Consider the following 22,602-nt stretch of genomic DNA (forward strand, 5'->3'; position numbering starts at 1 on the left):
AATTTCAATTTACAGTATCGGTAAAAAATAAATGAAATCGAATACTTAATATTTATTGAAATGCTTCTGAGAAGCTCCCTTAAGTTGGCGAGGAGAATTCGATTTTTGGCAAATTTTTTTTAGCAATTCGTTTGTTCGTCAATGTTCGCTATAAATAATTATTTGTTCGTTTTTTATTTTTTTTTTAAATAAATTTTTAAAAATTTATTTGAAGTTAGCGGTGACTATACTCATTTTCTATCTTTTTAAATTTTTTTTCTATTTATCTTGATTTGTTTGTTAATACCCCACCAAAAATGGCGTTTGTTTGTTTGTTTTTATATTTATAATTAATTATTAAAATTTTAATTATGCCCGTTGATCTAATAGTAGTTGTGCGCATGCGCGTGTCTGCTCTAGATTTAAAATTTTTTATTGTTTTCATTATTATTTATGTTTTAATTAAATTAGTAATCTTATCAAGTAATTATCAAATCCTGTTGATCATATTTTAACTTGCTAGATGAATTCCCCCCGCCAACTTAAGGAAGCTCTTCTGAAATGATGTTAATTTATCTTAATAATTAATGTCGTAGAATTGATTAGAAAATTATTTTTACCTTGTCATTGTCTTCAATAAATTTTCTTGTGCGGTAATTTTTATCAGCGAGAGCACAGGATATTTGAACGGCGAGTTCTGTAAGCTTTAGCGCTGATGGCAATTTTTTTAAATTTAAATTTCCCTCTCGGCGGCCATGTTTGAATGATGACTATATAGTTACGAACTCTGGTGTTTCATCAGGACTTTTTGTCTCAACATCAATATATTTTCTGATTTCTCTGGTAATCTGGAGCCTAAACCTGAAATACAAATTCAAAATTTCAATTACTATTTTTTAATTAATTATTTTATTAGTAGATTAAATTAAATTAATTTCTTTATAAAAAAAAAATTTTTTTTTTAATTGAATCTTTCAGCTCGACTTTTATTTAAACAACACGATAAATATAAAATATTTACTATTTATTTGAATTTTGAAAAATAAAACACGAAAAATTAATTATTCGAGGAAAGAACAGTCAAAATTTAAATGAGATTTTGGCTGACAAATATCTTGTGTTTTACAAAAAAAATTATCGCTATATATTTATTATGACTTAATGAAGCTAGTGTGATATTAATTACCAATTATTTGCTTGATTAAATGCAATAATTTAAATAATTTATATGTAAGTACGTTGGAGATTCGTCGTGTCTGCGGACATGACCACTTTCTGTGGTCTAAAATTCGAATCACCGAGAGGAGAAGGCGCACAGCAGCGCACTGAGCTGCTGTGGCTGCGCACGCAACTTAATAAAAGCGGGAAGTTTAAATTTCGTTTTTTCAGTAAAAAAAATTATCGGGCTATTTAATTAATTTTAATTAATAAACAATAATTCTTATGATAATTTTTGAAAAATAAAATATTTTAAGAAGTTAAATTTTCATAACAAGATTCAAAAATCGACTATAAATCAAAACTGATAGAATAAAAATTATAAAATAACTTAAAAAATAGATTTTGTTTTTACGTATAAATAATGAATAATGAAATTTATAATTAATTTCGATTTCCGGTTATATTTTTCAAAAGTTTCCGGCAAATAATTATTTTTGTCAAATAATTTTATTCAATATTTAATCATTTAAAAAACATAAAGAATAAAATTAATTCATTTTCAATAAAAAACAAAAAAAATCAAAAATCATTTAAAATATTTTTAAATCAACTTACATTTGCCGCCATTTTTACTACCAGTCAGTCAGCCACAACCACTATCACAAATTAATAACTTTCAACTTTAATCACACACTAAATAAATAAAAGTACTGTCACAAATAATCACAAAACTTTAGTAATCACTCAAAAATAATAATTTTAATTAAACTCGAACATTTAATTACTTTTATTCGCGTATTAAAATGACGACAACGAACCCGGCGTACGATGACGCTAAACCAAGCCGACACTGAATTTAATTTATTTAAATGCTTACGTTGACTGTCACAATGTATTTATTATCTCAAAATGTGTTTCGATCACTCGAGAACTTATTTAGAGTAATAAGACACGTGTAACTGCGTTGTGTAATAAATAAACTAATTATTTAAACGAAGTGCAGCGGCAGCTCTAAACAACAATCGACCGGGAGACTGACTAAGCTTAAGGCTTCTGCGCATGACGACGAAGCGTCGCTCTTTACTGCGCAGGTCCGTTCCGATAGTCGCTGCTATAGCGCTTGCGTCGCCTTAAAGTTTATTTCTCCGCCATGATAGTGACGCGCAGTTTCGAGTTCGCGATTTAATTAAATAATTAACTATTTTTACGATGTAATTAATTAAAACTCATGCAAAAAAATATTCTCTACTATTCAACGGACATTCAGTGATAATAATTTCCTTTGTACTCTAAATATAAATCACTAAAATAATTAAATAACTTCGTCAACTTTTACACTGTCCAGATCTTGGCGTTCGTTGTCATTCACAATTTAAATTAAAAATCAGTTTACTGACTTTCATTTGTTGTTTTTTTATATATCAGTGAGTTTAAAAATTATAAGTGAGTAAATTAATATTTTTTTTTTTTTTTATTTATTTAGAATTTAGTGTAAAAATAATTTTGTTAAGTTGTGAGTGTTTGCCGCCATTTTACATTGTGTTGATATAATTTTTTGTTTCTTAATTAAAAGTGTGTGAGTAAAAGTAGTTTTAATTTTATTTAAAAGTGTTGCTAACTATAAGTGTTTTAATTATCAGTGCAGAGTGTGAGTTGATATTTTTTTTTTGTGTTTAGTTTAAGTGTTAGGAAGAGGAAGGGGCAAATTAAAAATAAAAAATAATGCTGGTGATTTTTATAATCCGTCAGTATCAGTATCATCGATGCCAGTAGTAGTCCAGATCCTTTTTTACGTTTAAATTGAAACACAGTATTGCAGTTAATTCGCGGAATTATCCATTAAATTTATTGCTCATAGTAATTGTTTAATTAAAATGTCCAGTGTTTGTAAAATTTAAATTGTGGAAAGTGTCTGTGGTGTCGTTAAGTGTCGAGTGTTCAGTGCTAGTGTAGGTGTTGCGAATTGTTGATGCTGATAACTTCCAAGTTCCTGAGCAAAATCATCTGGCATCGTCTGGTGGGAAATAGCAGTTAAGTGACGTTTTTTAGCTGCAATACATTTGGAGCAATTTAATTCAAATCTCCAAGTGTATTAGGACACCCTTCTGCATATTATTTCCCCACCAAGGTTTGTTCAAACACACAAGTGTTTTTTTTTTAATTTTTTAAATATTTTTCTATTATATTATGCTGCCATTTTATTTTGATATACGATTTTTAGTTTTCTCCAATTTTTAATAATTTATTTTTGAAATATTTAAATTTTCCACACAAATAATAAGAATAACTAATAAAGGTGCATTCCGAAATGCGCTACGCTACAGTTGCATCAATATTATTATAAATATGTCAACAGTATTTAACACTAGGTCTAATTAAATTTACAAGGGGTTTATTTTCCCAATTATATTTAAAACCACAGAAACTTTTTTACCTTCTATTCGTGCCGTAGAAGTTGTAATTTATATTATTTGAGAATTACTACTCTTTCTCTGCTAAATAAAACTGATGTCTTTCTGTACGATTGATATCAATTCTCATCAGTTGGTAAAGGATATTATTGTCTCAGTTACTTTCAGATGATTTTAGTTGAGTGTTACGTCAAAATTAAATTTCAAATTAAAATAATTTTAATATTTTTATACAATTAAAAGTAATTGAAATCCTTTCGTTTGAAAAAAATTACTGGAATTATTTTCTATGACACTGAAGTTAGCCGACGTCTAATAATTTTTGGATTTTTTTAATTACGATAAATTATAAAAAAAAAAATTTTTCAAAAATTGCAGCAATAGATTTTTAAATTTTCTACACTCGCATATTTTTATTTTTTTTTTTTTTGTAATTGATTTGTTGCAAAAAAAATCCGAAAATTGATAATTGTCTACCAACTTCAGGATCATGATTTTTTTATCTTTTTTCAATTAAAAAACAAAAAAAAAGTCACAGCATCAATTTCTACTTTTAACTGTAATTTGTTAACAAAATCTAGGTTTTATTTATAAAAAAAAATTTTAATATTTATGATATATAAATATATAAATATAAAAATAAATGTTGGATAGTAAGATGTAACGATTGGCGATAAAAAAACTTATTTAACGTTTACTTTTGACAAAAGATTTCTTTTTATTCTTAATAACGCGCACAGATGTGTAGGCACTTATCTGACGAAATCTCCAATTCCACGTAACTTTTTATCATTTCCACTGAACAGACGTTAAGCGCAACCACCAACTATATGTTTTTTTTTCGACCCTCATTCGGATGCCTCTGAAGAGTAAAAGTACAAAGAAAAGTATTCTTTGATTTTTTTTTTATTTTCTATTCATGTATTTCAACCCAAATCAACGTCGATTTGATACACACGTATACGTGACAAGAAAATCCAAATTTCGGGAGAAGATAATATACTTTGTAGTAGATCTTTTCTTAGACTTGAAAAAAAATGATGACAAATCAATCAACTTTAAGATAACACTTTTTTTTTTTTTTTAACTGATAGAAAGGTCGGCTTATATCAAATAAATAGTTTTTTTACGATAATCGGTACCAAATATTTTATTCGTGCATCAAAAAATTTTTGATACAGTAAATATTTTATTAACAAATCTATCAAATTAATTTCAAATTAATGAAGTCATTAATAATAATTATAAAATATCTCTATTAGTGTCTGACCTTTACAATAATTTTTTAAATTATTCAGCGAATTTAATGATAACGTCGCAAATTGATCAATTAGAAAATAATCTCTTGATAATTCAAAATGATACTTTTAATTATATGCATTAATAAAACTAATTTATGTTAATTGGAGTTTCTAGTCAATTACTATTGATCGATCTACTGAATAGCACCTCTATAATTGTGATGAATCTGAAGCAATGTATTATACGTGTATCCGGCAATAAATTTAATACACAATTGATAATATTCTATACAAACTACTGACAGTTTTCAAAGCAACTTTCTATTGTCGTCTTTTTTCACTGTTTTTTGATCCTATTATTTTCCGTATCATTTATTTGTTTCAATTTATTTTATGTATTTTAAATTATATCTCTTATCGATGGGCTGAATATTGACTAAGGGTAACCCGGTTTGATTTAAAAAATTTTTTCAAAGGCAGATATGTTAAATTTTCTGTCAAAAAAAAATTGGTAGCTTTAATAGGGCGCAGAAAGTTCTACGCTTGATCAAACTTGTCAGTTTTCGTGTATTTTTGATGGATGACAGCTCTAAATTCCGAAATAGAACAAAGTAGGAATATAATTATACGCGGCAGGTCCTAATTTTAATATTAGACCATCGACTTTTTTGCATTTCCTTTTTTTTATTTTTTTTTTTAAATACCTTTAGCTCAGGTGGACCTGAAATCAGTCAGTTTTGGTGTATTTTCGATGACGTGACGGCTCTGAATGGTGAAATAGAATAGAGAAGGCATGTTGTTATACGTAGTGGATGCTAATTTTGATGATAGGGCATCTATTTCATTTTATTTCTTCGTTTCTGTATTTTACAAAATACTTGTAGCCTCGAAAAATCCGAAATCGGTCATTTTTTGTAACTATTATTTTTTAAATTGACTAAAGGATGAAGTAGGGTAAAGTAAACATGTATTTAGACCTAGTGGGTCCTATATTTGATCGTAATTTATCTACTCTATCTAATTTCAGAGATTCTCTATTTTTAAAAATACTTTCATATTGAAAAGACCCGAAATCGGTCATTTTTTTTCTATTTCTTTCGAAATGGTTTCAAATTCGAAAGAGGATAAGTAGACACGTGGTTAGATGTGGCGTGTCCTATAATAGGCAGTTACGAATATTTAATTTATTAAAATTCAAAATTTAATTGAGGAAATTGTAGCGTAAATATTAACAATTAAAAAATAATAATTTTTTTTTTTAAATTTTCGCGGCATTTTATGTCCAAAATACAATTTTAATGAAAAAAATTTTTTTTTATCAATTTATGTAAGTTTTGCTAAATTAAAAGTGATATTTTTTATAAAAATTTGAAGTATCTTTATAATTTTGAAAAATAAATATTATTATGCCTGAAAAAAAAAAAAAAAATTTTTATCATTTAGTATTTAAATAAAATAGTTGAGACAGTGAAGTATATTACGATAAAATATTTATAAATATTGAGTGTGAAAGTTGTTGACTGATAAAAATTTATATCGAAAAGTATATTGGTATCGGACAACAAGAAAATTAGATTCAGTGACTTGCAGTAAAAAACTAAAAGAAAAAACAGATAAGTCGTTAGTGACAAACAAGAAAAAGTAAAATAAATTGGGGTGTTTGGAATGACAGCTTACAAGTACACGGAGTAAAATAACAAGAAGACGTATGTTAAAAAAAAAAAAAATTTTTTTCTATGGTTGTTACAACACCAAGTTTATGTAAAATTAGCACAGTGATTATTTTTTGTAGCATTCATACCGAGAATTATAATTAAAAATAATTAGATACTTTTCCCCGTGTACTTTTTTTAAAATATTTGAAACAAAATAAAATTGCAATAATAATTATAATAAAAAATTCCATCTTAATCGTTACTTTGAAGAATTTTTTTGAAGCTCGGTGAAAAATTTAGTCTATTTTTGTTGTGATGAACGGAAATTCTTGGCAAAGTCTACAGTCGAGTAATTTTTTTTTCTTTTATATTAAAAATAAATAAATTTCTGCTTTAATAAAAATTTTATTAGATTTATTTTAATACTTATAATACTTAGTACAAGCTTAGGTCAAGTCACAAGGGAGTAATTTTGAGACATAAAGGATTAATGGGTTTAATCTATTGTAATGCGGACAGAAATTTTAGCGGTGATTACCGCCACAGGCGATTATAAATTACTGAGTAGTAAATATATGGAAGAGGGGAAAAATGGGGTACTCCCAAAATTTGATAAAAAAAATTTTTATTTATATATCATAATTTATATATCATAAACCGAAACCACTTTTGAACATTTAAATGAGTATTATTTTGAAATTTTTTTTACTGTTTTCGAAAAATTTTATTTTTGTAAAAAAAAAATCGGAAATCAATTTGATTTTTTTTTTCATCAATTTACAATAAAAAAATCCCTAGTGTCAAATTATTTCAATAATTAACTAGAAAATATTTAAAAATTTTATAAATTTGAAATTTAATTAACTTTTAATAATTTATTAACTCATTACTTTAATAATTATGTGAAATATAATTTTTCTTTATGTTAATTACTTACAAAAAAGTTTAATTTAATTAAATTTATTTAATATCCAGAATTTTTTTTTTTACCTTTTTTAGGGGTATCCATTTTACCCGCAAAAAATGAATTTTTTTTTTTCAACTGTAACTAAAAATTTTTTCTAATTACTTTGAATATAAAAAAAAAATATTAAATGTATTTGAAGCTCGAAAATTACTATTTCCTTAACTCTCCGTTTTGCCCCTCACTTATATAAATATATTAACACATTAATAATGTATTTTGATGCAATTTATTTTTTATTAATTCATACATCCTTTTATTTGTATGATATAATAAATTTAGGGCTTTTTCGAAAGAGTTATTGAGATAAAAAAAAAAAAAAAAAAAAAAAAAACATAATAAACGTGAAATAAAATTGAATGAGTAGAAGCATTAAAAGGAGGAGAAAAATGGTACAAAAAATAAGGAACAAAAAATGTGCGTCGGTAGGCAAAAAGATAAATATGAAGTCACTTGACACGCAACACTTTTCTTATACGGATACGTTGTAGTTCAAATCCACGTGGGAAGATATCAACTCCCCGTGTAATCTTGCCGTCGGGTTAGCAAATGTAAATTCATGCTTTAAATCAAGTTAAAGTACAAGTTGTACTTAATTCAACTTTTTTTTGTATTCACATTGAGAACATTTATTTCCTATACTGTAGAGCTTATTATTATTATTATTTTTTTTTTTCAAAAATTTCTTAATCAATAGTATGGAAGTTAAAATTTAAATAACTCATAAACTATCGATTCTATAAAAAAAATTCAAAGAATGATTTTTTGTAGCTCATTTAATTCTACGTAAATTTGTTTCTATACATTTTTATCGTATCTTTGATAACTAACTTACAAAATCAATTTAAAGTGATCAGTTTACACTTGAGCTGATACCCTAATCCCATTATTAATAAAACCGCGCCTTTCAAATAAAGTTCTTGACTAAATTATTGAAACTACGGCAAATTCATTCCTATACAATTTTACGTACGATTGAACTGTCTACAAAAATTTATTTAACATTATCCGTAAATTTTTTACTTCAATTACTGTCATTATCTAAAGAATTTGAACCGAAGATTTGGTTGTCACCTCCGACGGCCTTTTAATCCAAGATTTATTTTACAACCCTCGCTAAAATAATTAAATTTCTAGGTAAAAAAAAAAAAAAATATATAATTTATTAGTGAGTAATGATCGCAAGAAACAAAATTCACTTTGTTTAATTAATTTCATAAAGTAAAACTCATTTCAGTTTCTCACGATCAATCAAATATTTTCTTGAAATATTAAAAATTTTTTCTTATCATCATAACAGTTTTTAATTGAAAACAATCACTCATACAATCGGAAAATTGATAGATAAATAATCGCGACTAACAAAAAAAAAAAAAAAAAAAAATGAGTTGTGAAAAAAAACTTACCATGTTATTAAATCTGGAATTTTAAATTAAGGTTCAAAAAATATGCGATTAAAAAATAGAACAAAATAACAACAATAAAAAAAAAAAGGATACGAAGAATAAAAATGATTGTTATTGCAGTAGAGTAAACGATGAATCGTCGGACGTAATCACTTGTTGACAGTGATATAGAGTACTATTTCCAACTAACATTTATACCTTACCTATAATACCATTATTATTTATTTTTTTTTTTTTTTATTTGTCATCTATTAAAATTATTTTTTTTAGTCTAGAAAAAATTAGAATTTAAAAAAAAACAACTGATTTTGCAGAATGAATTTTTTATTTTTATTAAATGATTTATTAAAATTTAATGATTATGTAGGAACGGGGGGGGGGGGGGGGTAAGAAAATATTAAGATTTTGAGGAGTCGAATATGGTCTTTTTTTTTTTTTTAATGATATTCAAAGTAAATAGAAAAAATTTTCAGTTAAAAAAAAAATTTCACTTTTGCGGGCAAATTGGAGTACTGTCTTAAAAAGGTGAAAAAATGAATTTTTGAATATTAAATAAATTTTTTATAATTAATTTATATAAAGAAAAACTACATTCTACATAATTATAAGATAAAAAGGGAGAAAAAAAAATTTACTAGGTTTTGTCATAAAATCCCATACGAAAAAATATATATGTGACATATATGCATCAATGCATTGGTTATATGTCATATATATTATTTACATATTTCTTTATGCGGGACAACACTAAAAAATCAGGAGTAAATTCGGAATAATTACTAATTTTATTTAAATCCGAATTGATTCCGTGACTCGGAATTTTTGAGTTTTAGAAACAATCATTCCGCATACGGAGTTTGATTTTCCAGCGGAGTCATTTGAATTTTATTTAAATCCGCATTCCCTCAGACATGGAGTTTTAATATTAAAATAAATTATCGGACAAACTCACTCATGATTTAATTCGAAAATTTTTTACTGTGAAAAGTCATTGATATTTTTTGACTGACATTTAATTTTTGAAAAAGTTTAGCAAAAAAATTTTAAATAATTCTTCATTATATTTACAAAAGTAATTTTGAAATATTTAAAAAATTTTAGAAGTAACCCATGTTGCCCCCCGTCCCATAATAAAATTGTGAAAATATTCCATTAAATCAGAAAAGTTTTTTATTAAATAAAATTTTTAATTTATAAATTTAATGATTTATTTACATATATATTAATAACATTATTATCACATATATCGAATATTATTTATAACTTACAATTAATAATTGATAACAATTACATTTAAAATTTTTAAAAATATACAATTTAATTAAATTTTATTTATTTATCAGAATGAAAATGAAATATTATATATTGTTATATATTTAATATATTTATAGAACAATAATATGTAATATGTACATATATACAAAGTTTCATAAATGTAACATGAAGTAGAAGTGCAATAATAGTTTGAGTTCTGAATGGGCATGGCGAGTTCAAGGGTTGGAGCTCAGGGGGATGGAAATGAAAAGTTGATTAAAAAAAATGGTGCGAGATAAAGGTTAAACTGAAGTTTAAAAGCCCAATGGTCTGCTAGTGAGCAGATTGGAGCACTCAGATATTAGTTGTTCCTTGGTGTATATGGTTCTTGTCACATATTGACCGTGAGTTCATTCTGAAGGTCTGGACATGGCTCTCAGCGGTGCTGTGCCGCCAACGTATCGACATTGATTTGAATCGACCTAAAACCAGATGAGAACAGTTCACTGAGTTTAAATTTGTATGTTGAGAGTAATGAAAAACGATTTACTTTAGTAAGGGCTGACATGGGTTTTGGGAATTAAGATAGCGGATCATCAATTAATCAGTTGATTTATGAGATAGATATTCATTTTTATTTATGTTTCATGACAGTCAATTTATTTAGAATTTTGGTTTTTAAATAATTTCGGATTGATAAATACTTTTTTATAATATTATAAATATTAATTTTTTTTTAAATTTCGATTAGGCTATCGGCTACAATTTCAGACATTAATTTTTCAAAATATTTTTTATTTTCATTTATTTATTATTATTTTTCTTTTTTCAATTTTTCAAGACGAATGAAAAATTCAAATTTTTAATTTTAGTTTTGAAAATAAATGTTACAAATAATCATAAGATAAAAAGCCGTATATTCAAAAATTGACTCAGACTTTTGGCAATAATTTGAAAAATAAACTTATATGAGGTACCCGCGGGTAATAAGGTCAAGCAGGTAATAAAGCCTAAGTGACCTACGCTAAAGGCTACTCTAGTAGAAGGGTTTTGCATAGAGATGTTACGACAAATTTATAGAGTCCCGATACCACGTTCCCTGTCTTTTATATTTTATCATCCGTCATATGATGTCGTAGCGCAGAAGAAATTATAAAAAACAATCTAGTCTTCTGACTCTTAAAAAGTATTGTTGCTAAATTTAAGTGATGATTCATCTCTAATACCAATTTTATTAAGTATAGTTAAACTATTACAGTTTGTTTAACCCGTAAGCCTTATTACCCTACACTGTAAAAAATTTCCAACAAATTTTACTATGGGCGTATTGTAACACCGGACCATAAGAAAACTGGCAAAAAATTTACAAGTGCCCTATAGTAAACGGTATGCGCAGACGACACAATCGGGACCTATGCGCATACGTTTACTATGGGACGCTTGAAAATTTTTACGTTTCCTTATGGTCCGGGGTTACAATGCACCCATAGTAAAATTTAATGGGAATTTTTCACAGTGTACCGTAGTAAAATAAGGCCTATTCGTATGGTTTTTGTAAAAGTATAATTTTTTGTTTGTTTATGGTAAAAATTACCATTACTCCATTACATTTTATGGTTAATGTATTGAAATTAAGATTAATGATTCATTTCGATAATTAAATGCAATTTTTTTGATTCTATTCAAAATCTCCCTTAGCTGACCTTATTACCTGCCGGTACCTTATTATTTTTATTTATTTGAGAGAAAAAAAATTATTTAGAGAATTAATAAATAAAAATTCTTCAACATTTAAATATTTTATATTTCAAATTAATTATCAATTAGACTTGATTACTTTTTAAATTCTGTCGGTCTATAAATTTATAAAAATAACTGGATATTGCAGTTTTACTGTAGTTAAAATAATTCGATATTTACTGTAGAAAAAAAAAAAATTAATGTCTAATTGTAGGTTTACCAGAAACTCGTGCAATGTAAATACATACACTTGTAGATAAACTCAAGTAAAAGGATCTGTTCTCAAATGCAAATTACACTAAACCTGTATATACATTCTCTCTCTCTCTCCCTCTACAGATATATATTTATATGCAACCAATACAAGCTAACTATTTCCACATATTCACGCTCATTTGACTTTCAACGGGTATTCCATGCCTATTATTCTAGGATTTCTATACACACATGTGTACAATGGACTCTACTTGTGTTTAAGCTGCAAACGTACATAAATTCTGTCGTTATCGGATACCAAATATAGTAATTTCATGTTGGATGTTTGATTACTACATAAACTGATTGCTAACAAATTATTAAATTTTACTGCAATTAATGTCAAATGTCAAATGACAAAAAAAATTTTTTTTTACCTTACACTGCAAAAAAATTCGGTGTAAAAATAAACCCAGAGAACTTTACACGGCCATGTAGTGTAAAATTATCTCCTGTGTAAATTTTCTTTCCGTGTAATTGTAACCCGGTGTAATCAACTTTTTTTACACCATTCTGTGTTACTCGTAATTTTAATTGATGAGCAACAAACGATCATTGAATATTTTTAACTACTTGATCAATAACTACATTAATTTTATTTAAATATATTTAAATATATATATAAATAGTATTTTGACCATTTAAATATTCTTATGATTAATTTTCATAACGCAAAATTATCATAAATTATAAATTTATATGGCGATGTAAAAATTTTAAATTTACACCGCCTAAATTTAACACCGTATTTGGTGTAATTTTCACACAAAAATTTTTACACCGAGACATTTACACTACACCGGGTCCAAAAAATTTTTTACAGTGTATGGGATTTCCTTAAATCTGAATAAATTTCTTGATATGACTGTTCATCTAAAATATGAGAAAAAATTATATATGTGTTTTATCAGATCTTGTTTGATATAAATTATTATTTCCGGGTAGCAACACTTATCTTATATATATATATGTGCTTGGAAATGTATATAAAAACTTTGAATTTTGTGGTTTAACACTTGAGGAAAAAGTTATTATAAAGTATATGTATTTTTTAAATTGTAGCTATCAACTAAGAAACTCCAAAGTTTTTGTTCATATATATATAAATATAATGAACTTTTAAAGAAAAAATTTTCTCAGCTACTTAATATGAGCTCAAGTTTTTCTTGCTATTGAATTTACTTAAATAAACTCTTTTATTTTTATCTATTCATTAAATATTTAATTGGTAAAAAAAAAAAAATAATAAAATAAGCCAGCTTTAATAAATATTTCGTATTTCCGTTAAAATAAACACTGAAAATTAAAAATAAAATTATACTTTATAAATAAAAATTTAGAGAGAATGGACCAGTTAATAAATTACAATAATATTTTTAAAAAACCAAAATACCGCTTTATGCCAGCTACTTCATATTCTTTATCGATTAATATAAGTTCTTCAATTCAAATGTAAAAAAAAAAAATCTGGAGAGAATAACGCAGCTCATAAATGTCAATGAAAATAATAATAAAATATATTTCTGGATTATATTTTATTTTATGTATTCGCGAACATAAATTTTAACATAAAAAATTCAGCAATCACTATTTCGTTTCAACTTTTGATTAAATATTATCTATAGTAAATATTTATATTTAATTTTATCTGATAGTTTAATATTTTCCAAACATAAATAATAAATATTATAACGTTTATTGATATAAAATTTTTTCATTTTCAAGAGCTTTGTTGTTTCTAAAAATATGCCCATGTAGAGATTGGAATATTTACAGTAAATTAAATCAATAGTATGAAGTAATTCATGTAAAGATAACAAAAAAAAAATTATGACGTTATATAAATTTCAATTTTATCATTCGTTTGTAAAATATATATACATATATAGTAATTACGAAATTGAAAATAAGTCACCTGACTGTGAGCGCATGGTATCAGAATGTCTTAGTCTTGTCATTTCTTGGGTTTGACAGTTTTCCGAATCTGAACGGCCGATTAAACAGCAGCAACTACAAATAATTTGTTGAAAGTAGACTCGAAACCTGTAAATCCATATATATTTTGTAGTTATTATTCATTAGTAATTTTATCATAATAATAATAATAATTTTTTATTATTATGATTGAGTTCAAAAAAATGATGAAGATCAGGAAATTTTTACATTTATTGAAAGAGAAAATGGAAGTAAGTTAAAAAATGAGAATTAGGTACTTGTTTCTAATTTTTCTCAACGGTAACTTAAACTTCGGCCCTCTGACATTTTAAAAACTTTTTTATTATATTAATTTTTTTCTTATTCTCATCTTTGATACTTTTTTATACTGCAATTCCGAATGCAGCTTGGTAGCGTAAGGTCACTAAAAAATTTTTTGCAAACTCGTGGAAAAGTTTTATCGAGTTACGTTTCACTTTTATTCCTCTTTCATCATTTATTTTTTATTCTTAGTGACATATTTTAAGTGTCATAACAATAATAATCGTGATAATAATAAGATTTCAAGTGATTTTAAATTACAGATTTATGAAAATTTGGAAAAAATTGATAAAGTTTTTATACTTAACTTTGAATTTAAATTGTATTGAAAATATCGATTTTACAGATAAAGTCATCTGATACTTTTTTGTAGAGAATTTAATTTCCTGTACAATTGTATCAGAGCATATTTGCGATATTTTCAATAGTTTATGCAGAATTTGATTTTTAAGACAGAAAATCATTCATGAAATTAAATGTTAAACTTTTGATCTTAACTTGGAATTTTAAATCAAAATTTCGAGTTATTTATTAAAGATACAATAAAAATGTATAGAAACAAATTTATTCAGAAGAAAATTTGCTGTAAAAAATCATTCTTTACATTTTTTCGTTGAATCAATATTTGATTAGTTATTTAAATTTAAACTTTTACTAAAATCTAATCAATAAATTGAATGAAAAACAGCGGGAATAATTTTAAAATAATTTCGCATTTGATTAAAACAAATGAAAAATATTTGTTTACTTAATATAACAGATGTTCTCAAGCGTTTCCTACACAAATAATAAAGTTATCTTTCTTAAAATTAATAAAAGCCAACTTCGTTTGAATTTAAATTAAATAAATATCTGACGACTTATTGGAGTCATGCAATAAATTAAATTTATACAATTCACTAAAAACTAAATATTAAAAGTTATCGTAAATTTATTTAACTAAAAAGCAATTGTATTAAATCGACAGTAAAATAAATAGAAAAAATATCTGGCAACTTATTTTCATCCAAGACGATTATCTAAAGTGCAGAGTCAAGTTTTCAGGACGTACAGATAAATGGGTAATTATCCGCGATCCATAAACTCGTTTTCAACGAATTTTCATGAATAAAATATCTTTAGTATAATTTATAATAGATTGTTACTGTCATTTTATTTTATCTTTCTTTACTTACATATTAAATGCCTTATCAAATAGGATTAATGAGAAAAACTTTTAATTGCTCACCTGTTGTTCATCCAGTAATAAATGATTGGATTAACCATCGCGTTCGACATGGCAAGCCAGTAAAAGCTTAAATATACATGTTGTACATAACTACTGCCCATTATACTTTGATAGTGGTATAGAAATATAAAAAATCCATGATAAGGTAGCCAACATACTGCAAATATTGTCACGACAATTATGAACATTTTTACGACCTAAAAAAAAGTTTATACTTAATAAATAATTTTAAATATCGAAGAGGGTAGAGGTACTATTCGTCGTCACTATTCCATTTTTTGACACTTAATACTTTATTTCAATTAATAAAGAAGTTTAAAATAAAATTTTCATTTATAATTTTTATATATTTCAAAAATTAATTTTTTTATTGCGTCTTTTATAAGTTAATTTAATAAAATTTTCCAGTTCAAAACTGGCTCTAAAGTGGCCAAAAAATGGTACCTCTACTATATTACCCTTATTAAAAATATTTGAGAGTAAATATTTTTAATAAGATTAAAAAGTTTCCGTTGCTCCGGCAAATGACTGCGAATTCTTGTAGAAATCAACGAAATATAACTTTTGAAAAAAAAAAAAAAAAAAAAAAAAAAAAAAAAAAAAAAAAAAAACAAGTTTTTCGACCTCTCGTTTAATTTTTGAGAAAAATGTGATTTTTTCAAAAAAGTTAAAAATTTCATGGATATTAATAACTTACATTTTTTTATATTTTTTTCCCGGAAAATACATTTGAAAACGAAAGTTTTGGGAAAAAAATGTCTGAATGAGTTCATTTTTTAAAAAAGTTATAGCTATTTGAAAAGAAAGTCATTTCGTTGAGTTCCACAAGAATTTTCGGTCATTTGGCGGCGCAACGGAAACCGTAGACTTTCCGTCACTTTGAATTTTATTACTCTGAAAATTTAAACTGGCCATGATCTATGTTCAAATTATTTGTAGGAATGTAGACATAATTTGTATTAATGATTTATGGTGGATTTAACAATTTTTAAATTTTAATTGAATTCTAATATTCGATAAAAAAAAAAAAAATAAAATACCTTTCGCTTTGATTTCATTGAATATTTTTGATGTTGCGTATGTTCACCAATCGATTTAATGCCCCACAGTTCACGTCCCATTAACGAATAACAAATTGCCATTACAATCATTGGTATTAAATATGTCACACTAAGAAACACTAAATTGTATCTGAAAAACAAAAAAAAAAATTTAATTTTTGCTAAAACAAATTTTTATAAAAAAAAAAAATGGTGATTTCAAGTAATAAATAAAATTTTTTTTTTTGGAACCTTTAATTTATAAAAAATTATGCAATTCAAAATATAGATTTTTCAGTAACCGACCTAATGAACTTTGAAAATTGAACTTTACCAATTTGAACTTTGGTAAATTTGAACTTACCTTTTTTCTCAAGTTTTGTAAATTTGAATTTTTGAAAATTTGAATATTTTATATGTCCACTCACCCAAAACCCCTGAAAAAAAAGCCACCATACTATTTCAAGCGTATAGGTTAACATAATTTATATTCCCACGCACATAAAACCTGTTCAAATTTACCAAAGTTTAAATTTACAAAAGCTCAAATTACCAAAGTTCAAATTGTCAATTTCAAAGTGTAAAAGTTCTAATTTTCGAAGTTCTTTAGGTATGGAACAAGATTTTTATATTAAAATAACTTCATACCCATTCTGGGGTAAGTTGGTCATCTAATTTTTAGTACAAAATTTTTTTCTCATTAAATATTTGATTTTTCACTTGTATTACATCAATTATTATAAATCAATTGATATACTTAATACAAAAAAAAAAAAAAAAACTTTTACTGTAAAAGTTCAAAATTTTTCATTTTTTAAACTCAAAATATTTTAACTCAACAAAAATAATTTATATATGACGCAATCTACTCTATTTCTTTTTATAGAGTAAAAAAAAATTTTCTAAACAAAATTTATTTTATAAAAAAAAAAAAAAAAAAAAAAAAAAAGTGTAATTGTGCTATTCAAAGTAAATTGGTTACAAATTTGCAACCAAAGTTTTATACATATTTTTCTTTGTAATTATTTATACATACATGCTTGTGTATATTTATACAACAAATAGCCTGTAGTCAATTTACCAAGAGGGTTCGTAATATTACGATAGAAATCAAGCAATCTATGCATATCACATATCACGTTTGTAACAGAGTAACTTAATTAGGTTGCAGTACTTTCATTGCTCCCGCTGGCATACTGGAGGTGGTCTGTCAATTTTATACTAACAAATGTCGGCTAATTTCCCTCACCGATTCCCCATGCCAGTGATTGAGACATTCGTGTAAATAATTAGCAAAACAAAACAAAAAAAAAAAAAAACATGCATACAAAATTAATTATTCGTAAAATTATGACTTTTTATAAATTCTAGCCGCAAAACCCAAATGCATTTACAATTGATATTTAAATTATAATTATTTTTTTATAAAAATTAGGGTACAAGTGTTGCCATTAAATTTAATTATTCAATAAATAATAATAATTATTAAAAGTAAATTTGAAAAAATATTTTGAATGCATAACCGCGAATTAAAATAATTAATTAAGCATGCGAAATATCCGGTACTCACATATATTCACTTTTGCTATTAAGGTAATCTCCATCTGGCCATAACATGTAGCAAACTATTCGTGATTTGCCATTGGAATATCTGCAAAGAGAAATTCCGTAAATACATTATCATAAATATTTATCGTAAGTGACAAATATTATTACAATTTACGTTGTAATCTCATTTATTTACAATATATATACATACATCGATTCATTACACTATTACTTAATTACTATTTGACATTAATTGATTTAAGTAAATCAATGATACTTGAGTATTAATAAATTATATTAATTACTAATTAATAATACCCGGAAAAAAAAGATGCTCAAAATTTGAATAGTTTGTAGTTGATTTTCGATTTAAAATTAGCATATTCGATACGTATCAAATCAGGATTATTATATATATTACAATATGGCTATTATTTATATTCAAATTTGATACACATAGAAGGGCAAAATTTGTAATTTTGTATATTAAAATTAATATGAAAAAGAATTGATAAATTGATATCTACAGTTATTACTATTCAAATAAACATTGAAAAATTTTAAAAAAGAAGAACCGAAAAATTAGTAAACGCACATATTAATATATAAAGATCTAGTATACTAATTTTTCATTTTATTATTTACCACTTATTCTATATATGTATATAATAAATTAATTTATAATAACGAATAAATAACATTTTATATTAATTATTAGTCAATGGGATAGAATTTATAAAATAAGAGTTTAAAATTTTTGGTATTTTTACGAGCAACAAAATCAGTATCTAGTATACTAATTTTTCATTTTATTATTTACCACTTATTCGATTTATGTATATTGTAAATTAATTTATAATGATGAATAAATGATATTTTTAGCTAATAATTAATCAGTGATATCGAATTTATGAAATAAAAGTTTGTAACTTTTGCAATTTTTGGCGGGAAAAATCAGTATCTAAGATAGCAATTCTTAATTTGACCAATTATTACTTTTTAATAGATTCTGCCATAAATTAATTAACTTACATTAATAAGTCATTTATTATACCTAAAAGTAATAATATTAACTTACTTTTTGAAATAATTGATAGTTTTTAGGAATCTACAAAAATTAGTAAACTACTTTGCATTAAGCACATAATAGTACTAATTATTGATAACAGATTCCACTTTTTACTATTATTTATTAATTTTTAATGCTCTGTTTTTTCCGTGTAATTAGAATTTCATCCAACGCATTTTTATTTTTATTTAAAAATTTTGGAAACGATTGACTTTGAGAGCTGGTTCGGAAATTTTTTTATTAACAACTAATTATTAATTTAAATAATTTATTGGCCGCTTAACTTCAAAATCTGTTTAGATCTGAGTTATGATCAGTGCTTTCATTTAAATTTGAATTAGTTGATTTTTAAATTTTTTTCGCGGGAAACTTAAAAAAAAAATATTTTTTTTTTATATTTAGATAGAAATTAATTTTTTTTTTTCGTAATTTTATGTCAACGAGATGTCAAGACTGTGGTCTTTATGTTGGGTATGCATACAAATTTGAAAATTAAAATAAAATAATAATAGAGCTTGAGCAAGAGCTGGAGAAAGAGAGAGAAGGAATAAATTAAAAAAAAAAATATTATATATTAAAAAATAATTATTCAATTACCTTCTAGTCATGGTGGTTGAGTAAAGTAAACATGGCATCGCAAGTAATGTTGAAGCTAACCATATTAAAACTAGCGCGACTGTCGTACGTTTACGTGACATATGATGCTGCAGCGGTCTCATAATAGCCATATATCTGCCAGCAAAGAAAAATAATACATATAAATTTATATAAACAAAAATAAATCACACCACAAGTTCATATATATATCGAGTTTCATTTTTATGCTGTGCATATTTTCATTTCATCATTGGAATTATTTTTTTTATCGCTAATTTATTTTTAATGAGAGTTTATATTAATCAAAAGCTTCAATTAAGTCGGATAGAATATATTCTCTATACCAGTTATGGAAATGAAACTTTGTAATTTAAAAAAAAAAAAAAAAAAAAAAAAAAAAAAAAAAAAAAAAAAAAAAAAAATAAAATAATTATTTTTTGTAATTTAAATTTTGTGGGAAAATGAAGTAAAAAATTTAAAAGAAGATAAATAATAAGAATTTGATATTTAAAAATTCATTTGCCAAATGGGATCTTAATTATTTTTATCATAAATTTCGTGATAAAAAATATGATGTCTATTATATATTACATCAGTTTTAATAGATGGATTTTTTTCTCACCGCTTTATATATTATTCATATTTTTTCACTTAAGTTAATTGCTTATATTTAAATTATTTATTTAAATATTTAAAATATTTTAAACGCATTTCAGTACTGAGTGTAAAAGTTTTGAAAAATATTCATATATTTATGTTAGATTAATATAACGCAGTTATCAAATCAAATGCGTGGGGCAAAATGAACCTCTAAAATCCTTTTTTTTTTTTATCCATAAAATTCTTTTTTTTTCGTACAGACTAAAAATTTGACAAGGAGCCAAAAAAAATTTTTTTACCATAAATATATACATCATATCAGTATACAAATATATATATCATATATAGTATGGCAATGAGGAGGGGAGTAATTTTTTACTCAGAAAAATTTTCAATTTGATTATCAAAAGAAATTTTTGTTCAAAATTCACAATTCAAATGGTTCTATTTACCCCATGTTCTTTTTACTTCTTCCTATAAGTTGATAAAAAAAAAAAAAAAAAAAATTAAGTCACCATTTGGCTCTTTATCTCTGAGAATATTTCCTTAGCGACCTTGTATCAAAAAATCGATACCCATACTAGCGAATGGATAATAAAAAAATCCTATTGTTTTATCAAGATACTGATAATCAATAAGCAATTACCAATTCCGTACTATCAGCATTATCATTAACTACTCTATAGACCAAAATCGTTGTCAATATCGATTAATATCTTAATTTGATCACTATTCAAGTTAGCTTTCGTTAAATTAACACCCTAACAAACTCTCTAAACAATGAAACAAATATTAAATAAATAATCAACACTAAATCAAATTCATAAAGTATTTTTAAATTAATGTTGTTTTTTTATCACACGAATCATAACAAATGTGTTAAATAAAAAAAAAAAAAATGTCGAGTAAAGATTGTAAAGCTGTCTGCTCAGTTTTACGATTTATCTGCGTTATTGATTACGCTGATAAACTTGAGTTTATTTGAAAAATACCTCTTTTGTATCAAATATATGTGAATATATAATACAAGAGGATTTTGATTGGATAAGAAGGTTAATTATTATTATCTGTACTTATAAAATGAACACTTTTTTTTTATTTTAATAATGTACAAATTCAAAATCGTATTATATAATGCTTTTAGCTTGGAAAAAGTTTTTTGGGTAATTATATAAATATATACATATATATAGTTAATTCATACAATTTTTTTTTTTTTTATAAATATTTATTTTCCGCGAACAATGAAAAAAGCCCTTTTTTTTAAATTAAAAACATGTTCTCGTACATCGTTTGTATATTTATTTTTATTTAACAAAAATATTCAATTAACTTAACGGCAACACAACAAAAACTGAAATATAAAAAGTTTGCATTTTTAAAGATGAAATATTTATTAAATCTACTGATTTGAAAAATGGAATTTTTTCATCATTTCTACACTAATCTAAATAAAAGTTTTATTCGCTTACAATATTTTTAAAATGTTAAATTTTAAAATTCGAAATAAATAAAAACTTTCGTTTAACGCGGATAAAAATTTAAATTTTTTTTTGAATTTTCAAAATTTTCATCCGATATTGCTGAAAAAAAATTCCATTTTTTTGTTTCACTTTTGTAGGGGTCGCGGAAACAAAACGGGGCAAGACGAACATAACGGGGTACCCCTGAAGTTTTATAAAAACTTTTTCAAAAATCTAGTGTCAGTCGAAAAATATTAATGACTTATTTTATGGTAAAAACTACTAAATACTTTTTTTCATCCTTTTCATCCAATAATTATGTAAAGCGTAATTTGTCCTTTATGTAAATTACTAATTACTTACAAAAAATTTAATTTAATTAAATTAATTCCATATCCAGAAATTTTTTTTCACTTTTTTCAGGAAATCCCCCATTTTGTCCACAAAAGTGAAATTTTTTTTTTTTCACGGCAACTGAAAATTTTTTCTATTTTGAATATCATTAAAAAAAAAGACTGTATTTGAGTCCTCAAAAACTAAATATTTCCTTAAGTAACCCATTGTGCCTCCCCTTGCATAGATTGTATGCATACCGAAATATATAGAATATGTATGTCAACACTATGATAAATAAATTATGGTGATAATGACGTCACATGGTTAATATCAGTCTAAACAGATTATGATATGCATTCAGCATTTGTGGTAAACATAGTTACCACATATATATATGGA

The 22,602-nt window shown here is 24.9% G+C and overlaps 1 protein-coding gene across 1 annotated transcript in view; it reads right to left on the bottom strand.

Moving 5' to 3' along the window:
* Positions 1-10,275: 10,275 nt before the first annotated feature.
* Positions 10,276-22,602, bottom strand: part of LOC103579482 (tachykinin-like peptides receptor 86C) — a 50,246-nt gene continuing 37,919 nt past the window's right edge. Inside the window, exons 3-8 of the mRNA XM_053739021.1 lie at positions 19,805-19,939; positions 18,161-18,241; positions 16,591-16,741; positions 15,551-15,747; positions 13,982-14,109; positions 10,276-10,553 (exon numbers count right to left, since the gene is read on the bottom strand). Coding sequence (XP_053594996.1) covers positions 10,426-10,553; positions 13,982-14,109; positions 15,551-15,747; positions 16,591-16,741; positions 18,161-18,241; positions 19,805-19,939 — 820 coding nt within the window. The 3' untranslated portion in view covers positions 10,276-10,425. The remainder of the gene's footprint in view (positions 10,554-13,981; positions 14,110-15,550; positions 15,748-16,590; positions 16,742-18,160; positions 18,242-19,804; positions 19,940-22,602) is intronic.

The sequence above is a fragment of the Microplitis demolitor genome, chromosome 5 (genome assembly GCF_026212275.2).
Source record: "Microplitis demolitor isolate Queensland-Clemson2020A chromosome 5, iyMicDemo2.1a, whole genome shotgun sequence".
NCBI lineage: Eukaryota > Metazoa > Arthropoda > Insecta > Hymenoptera > Braconidae > Microplitis > Microplitis demolitor.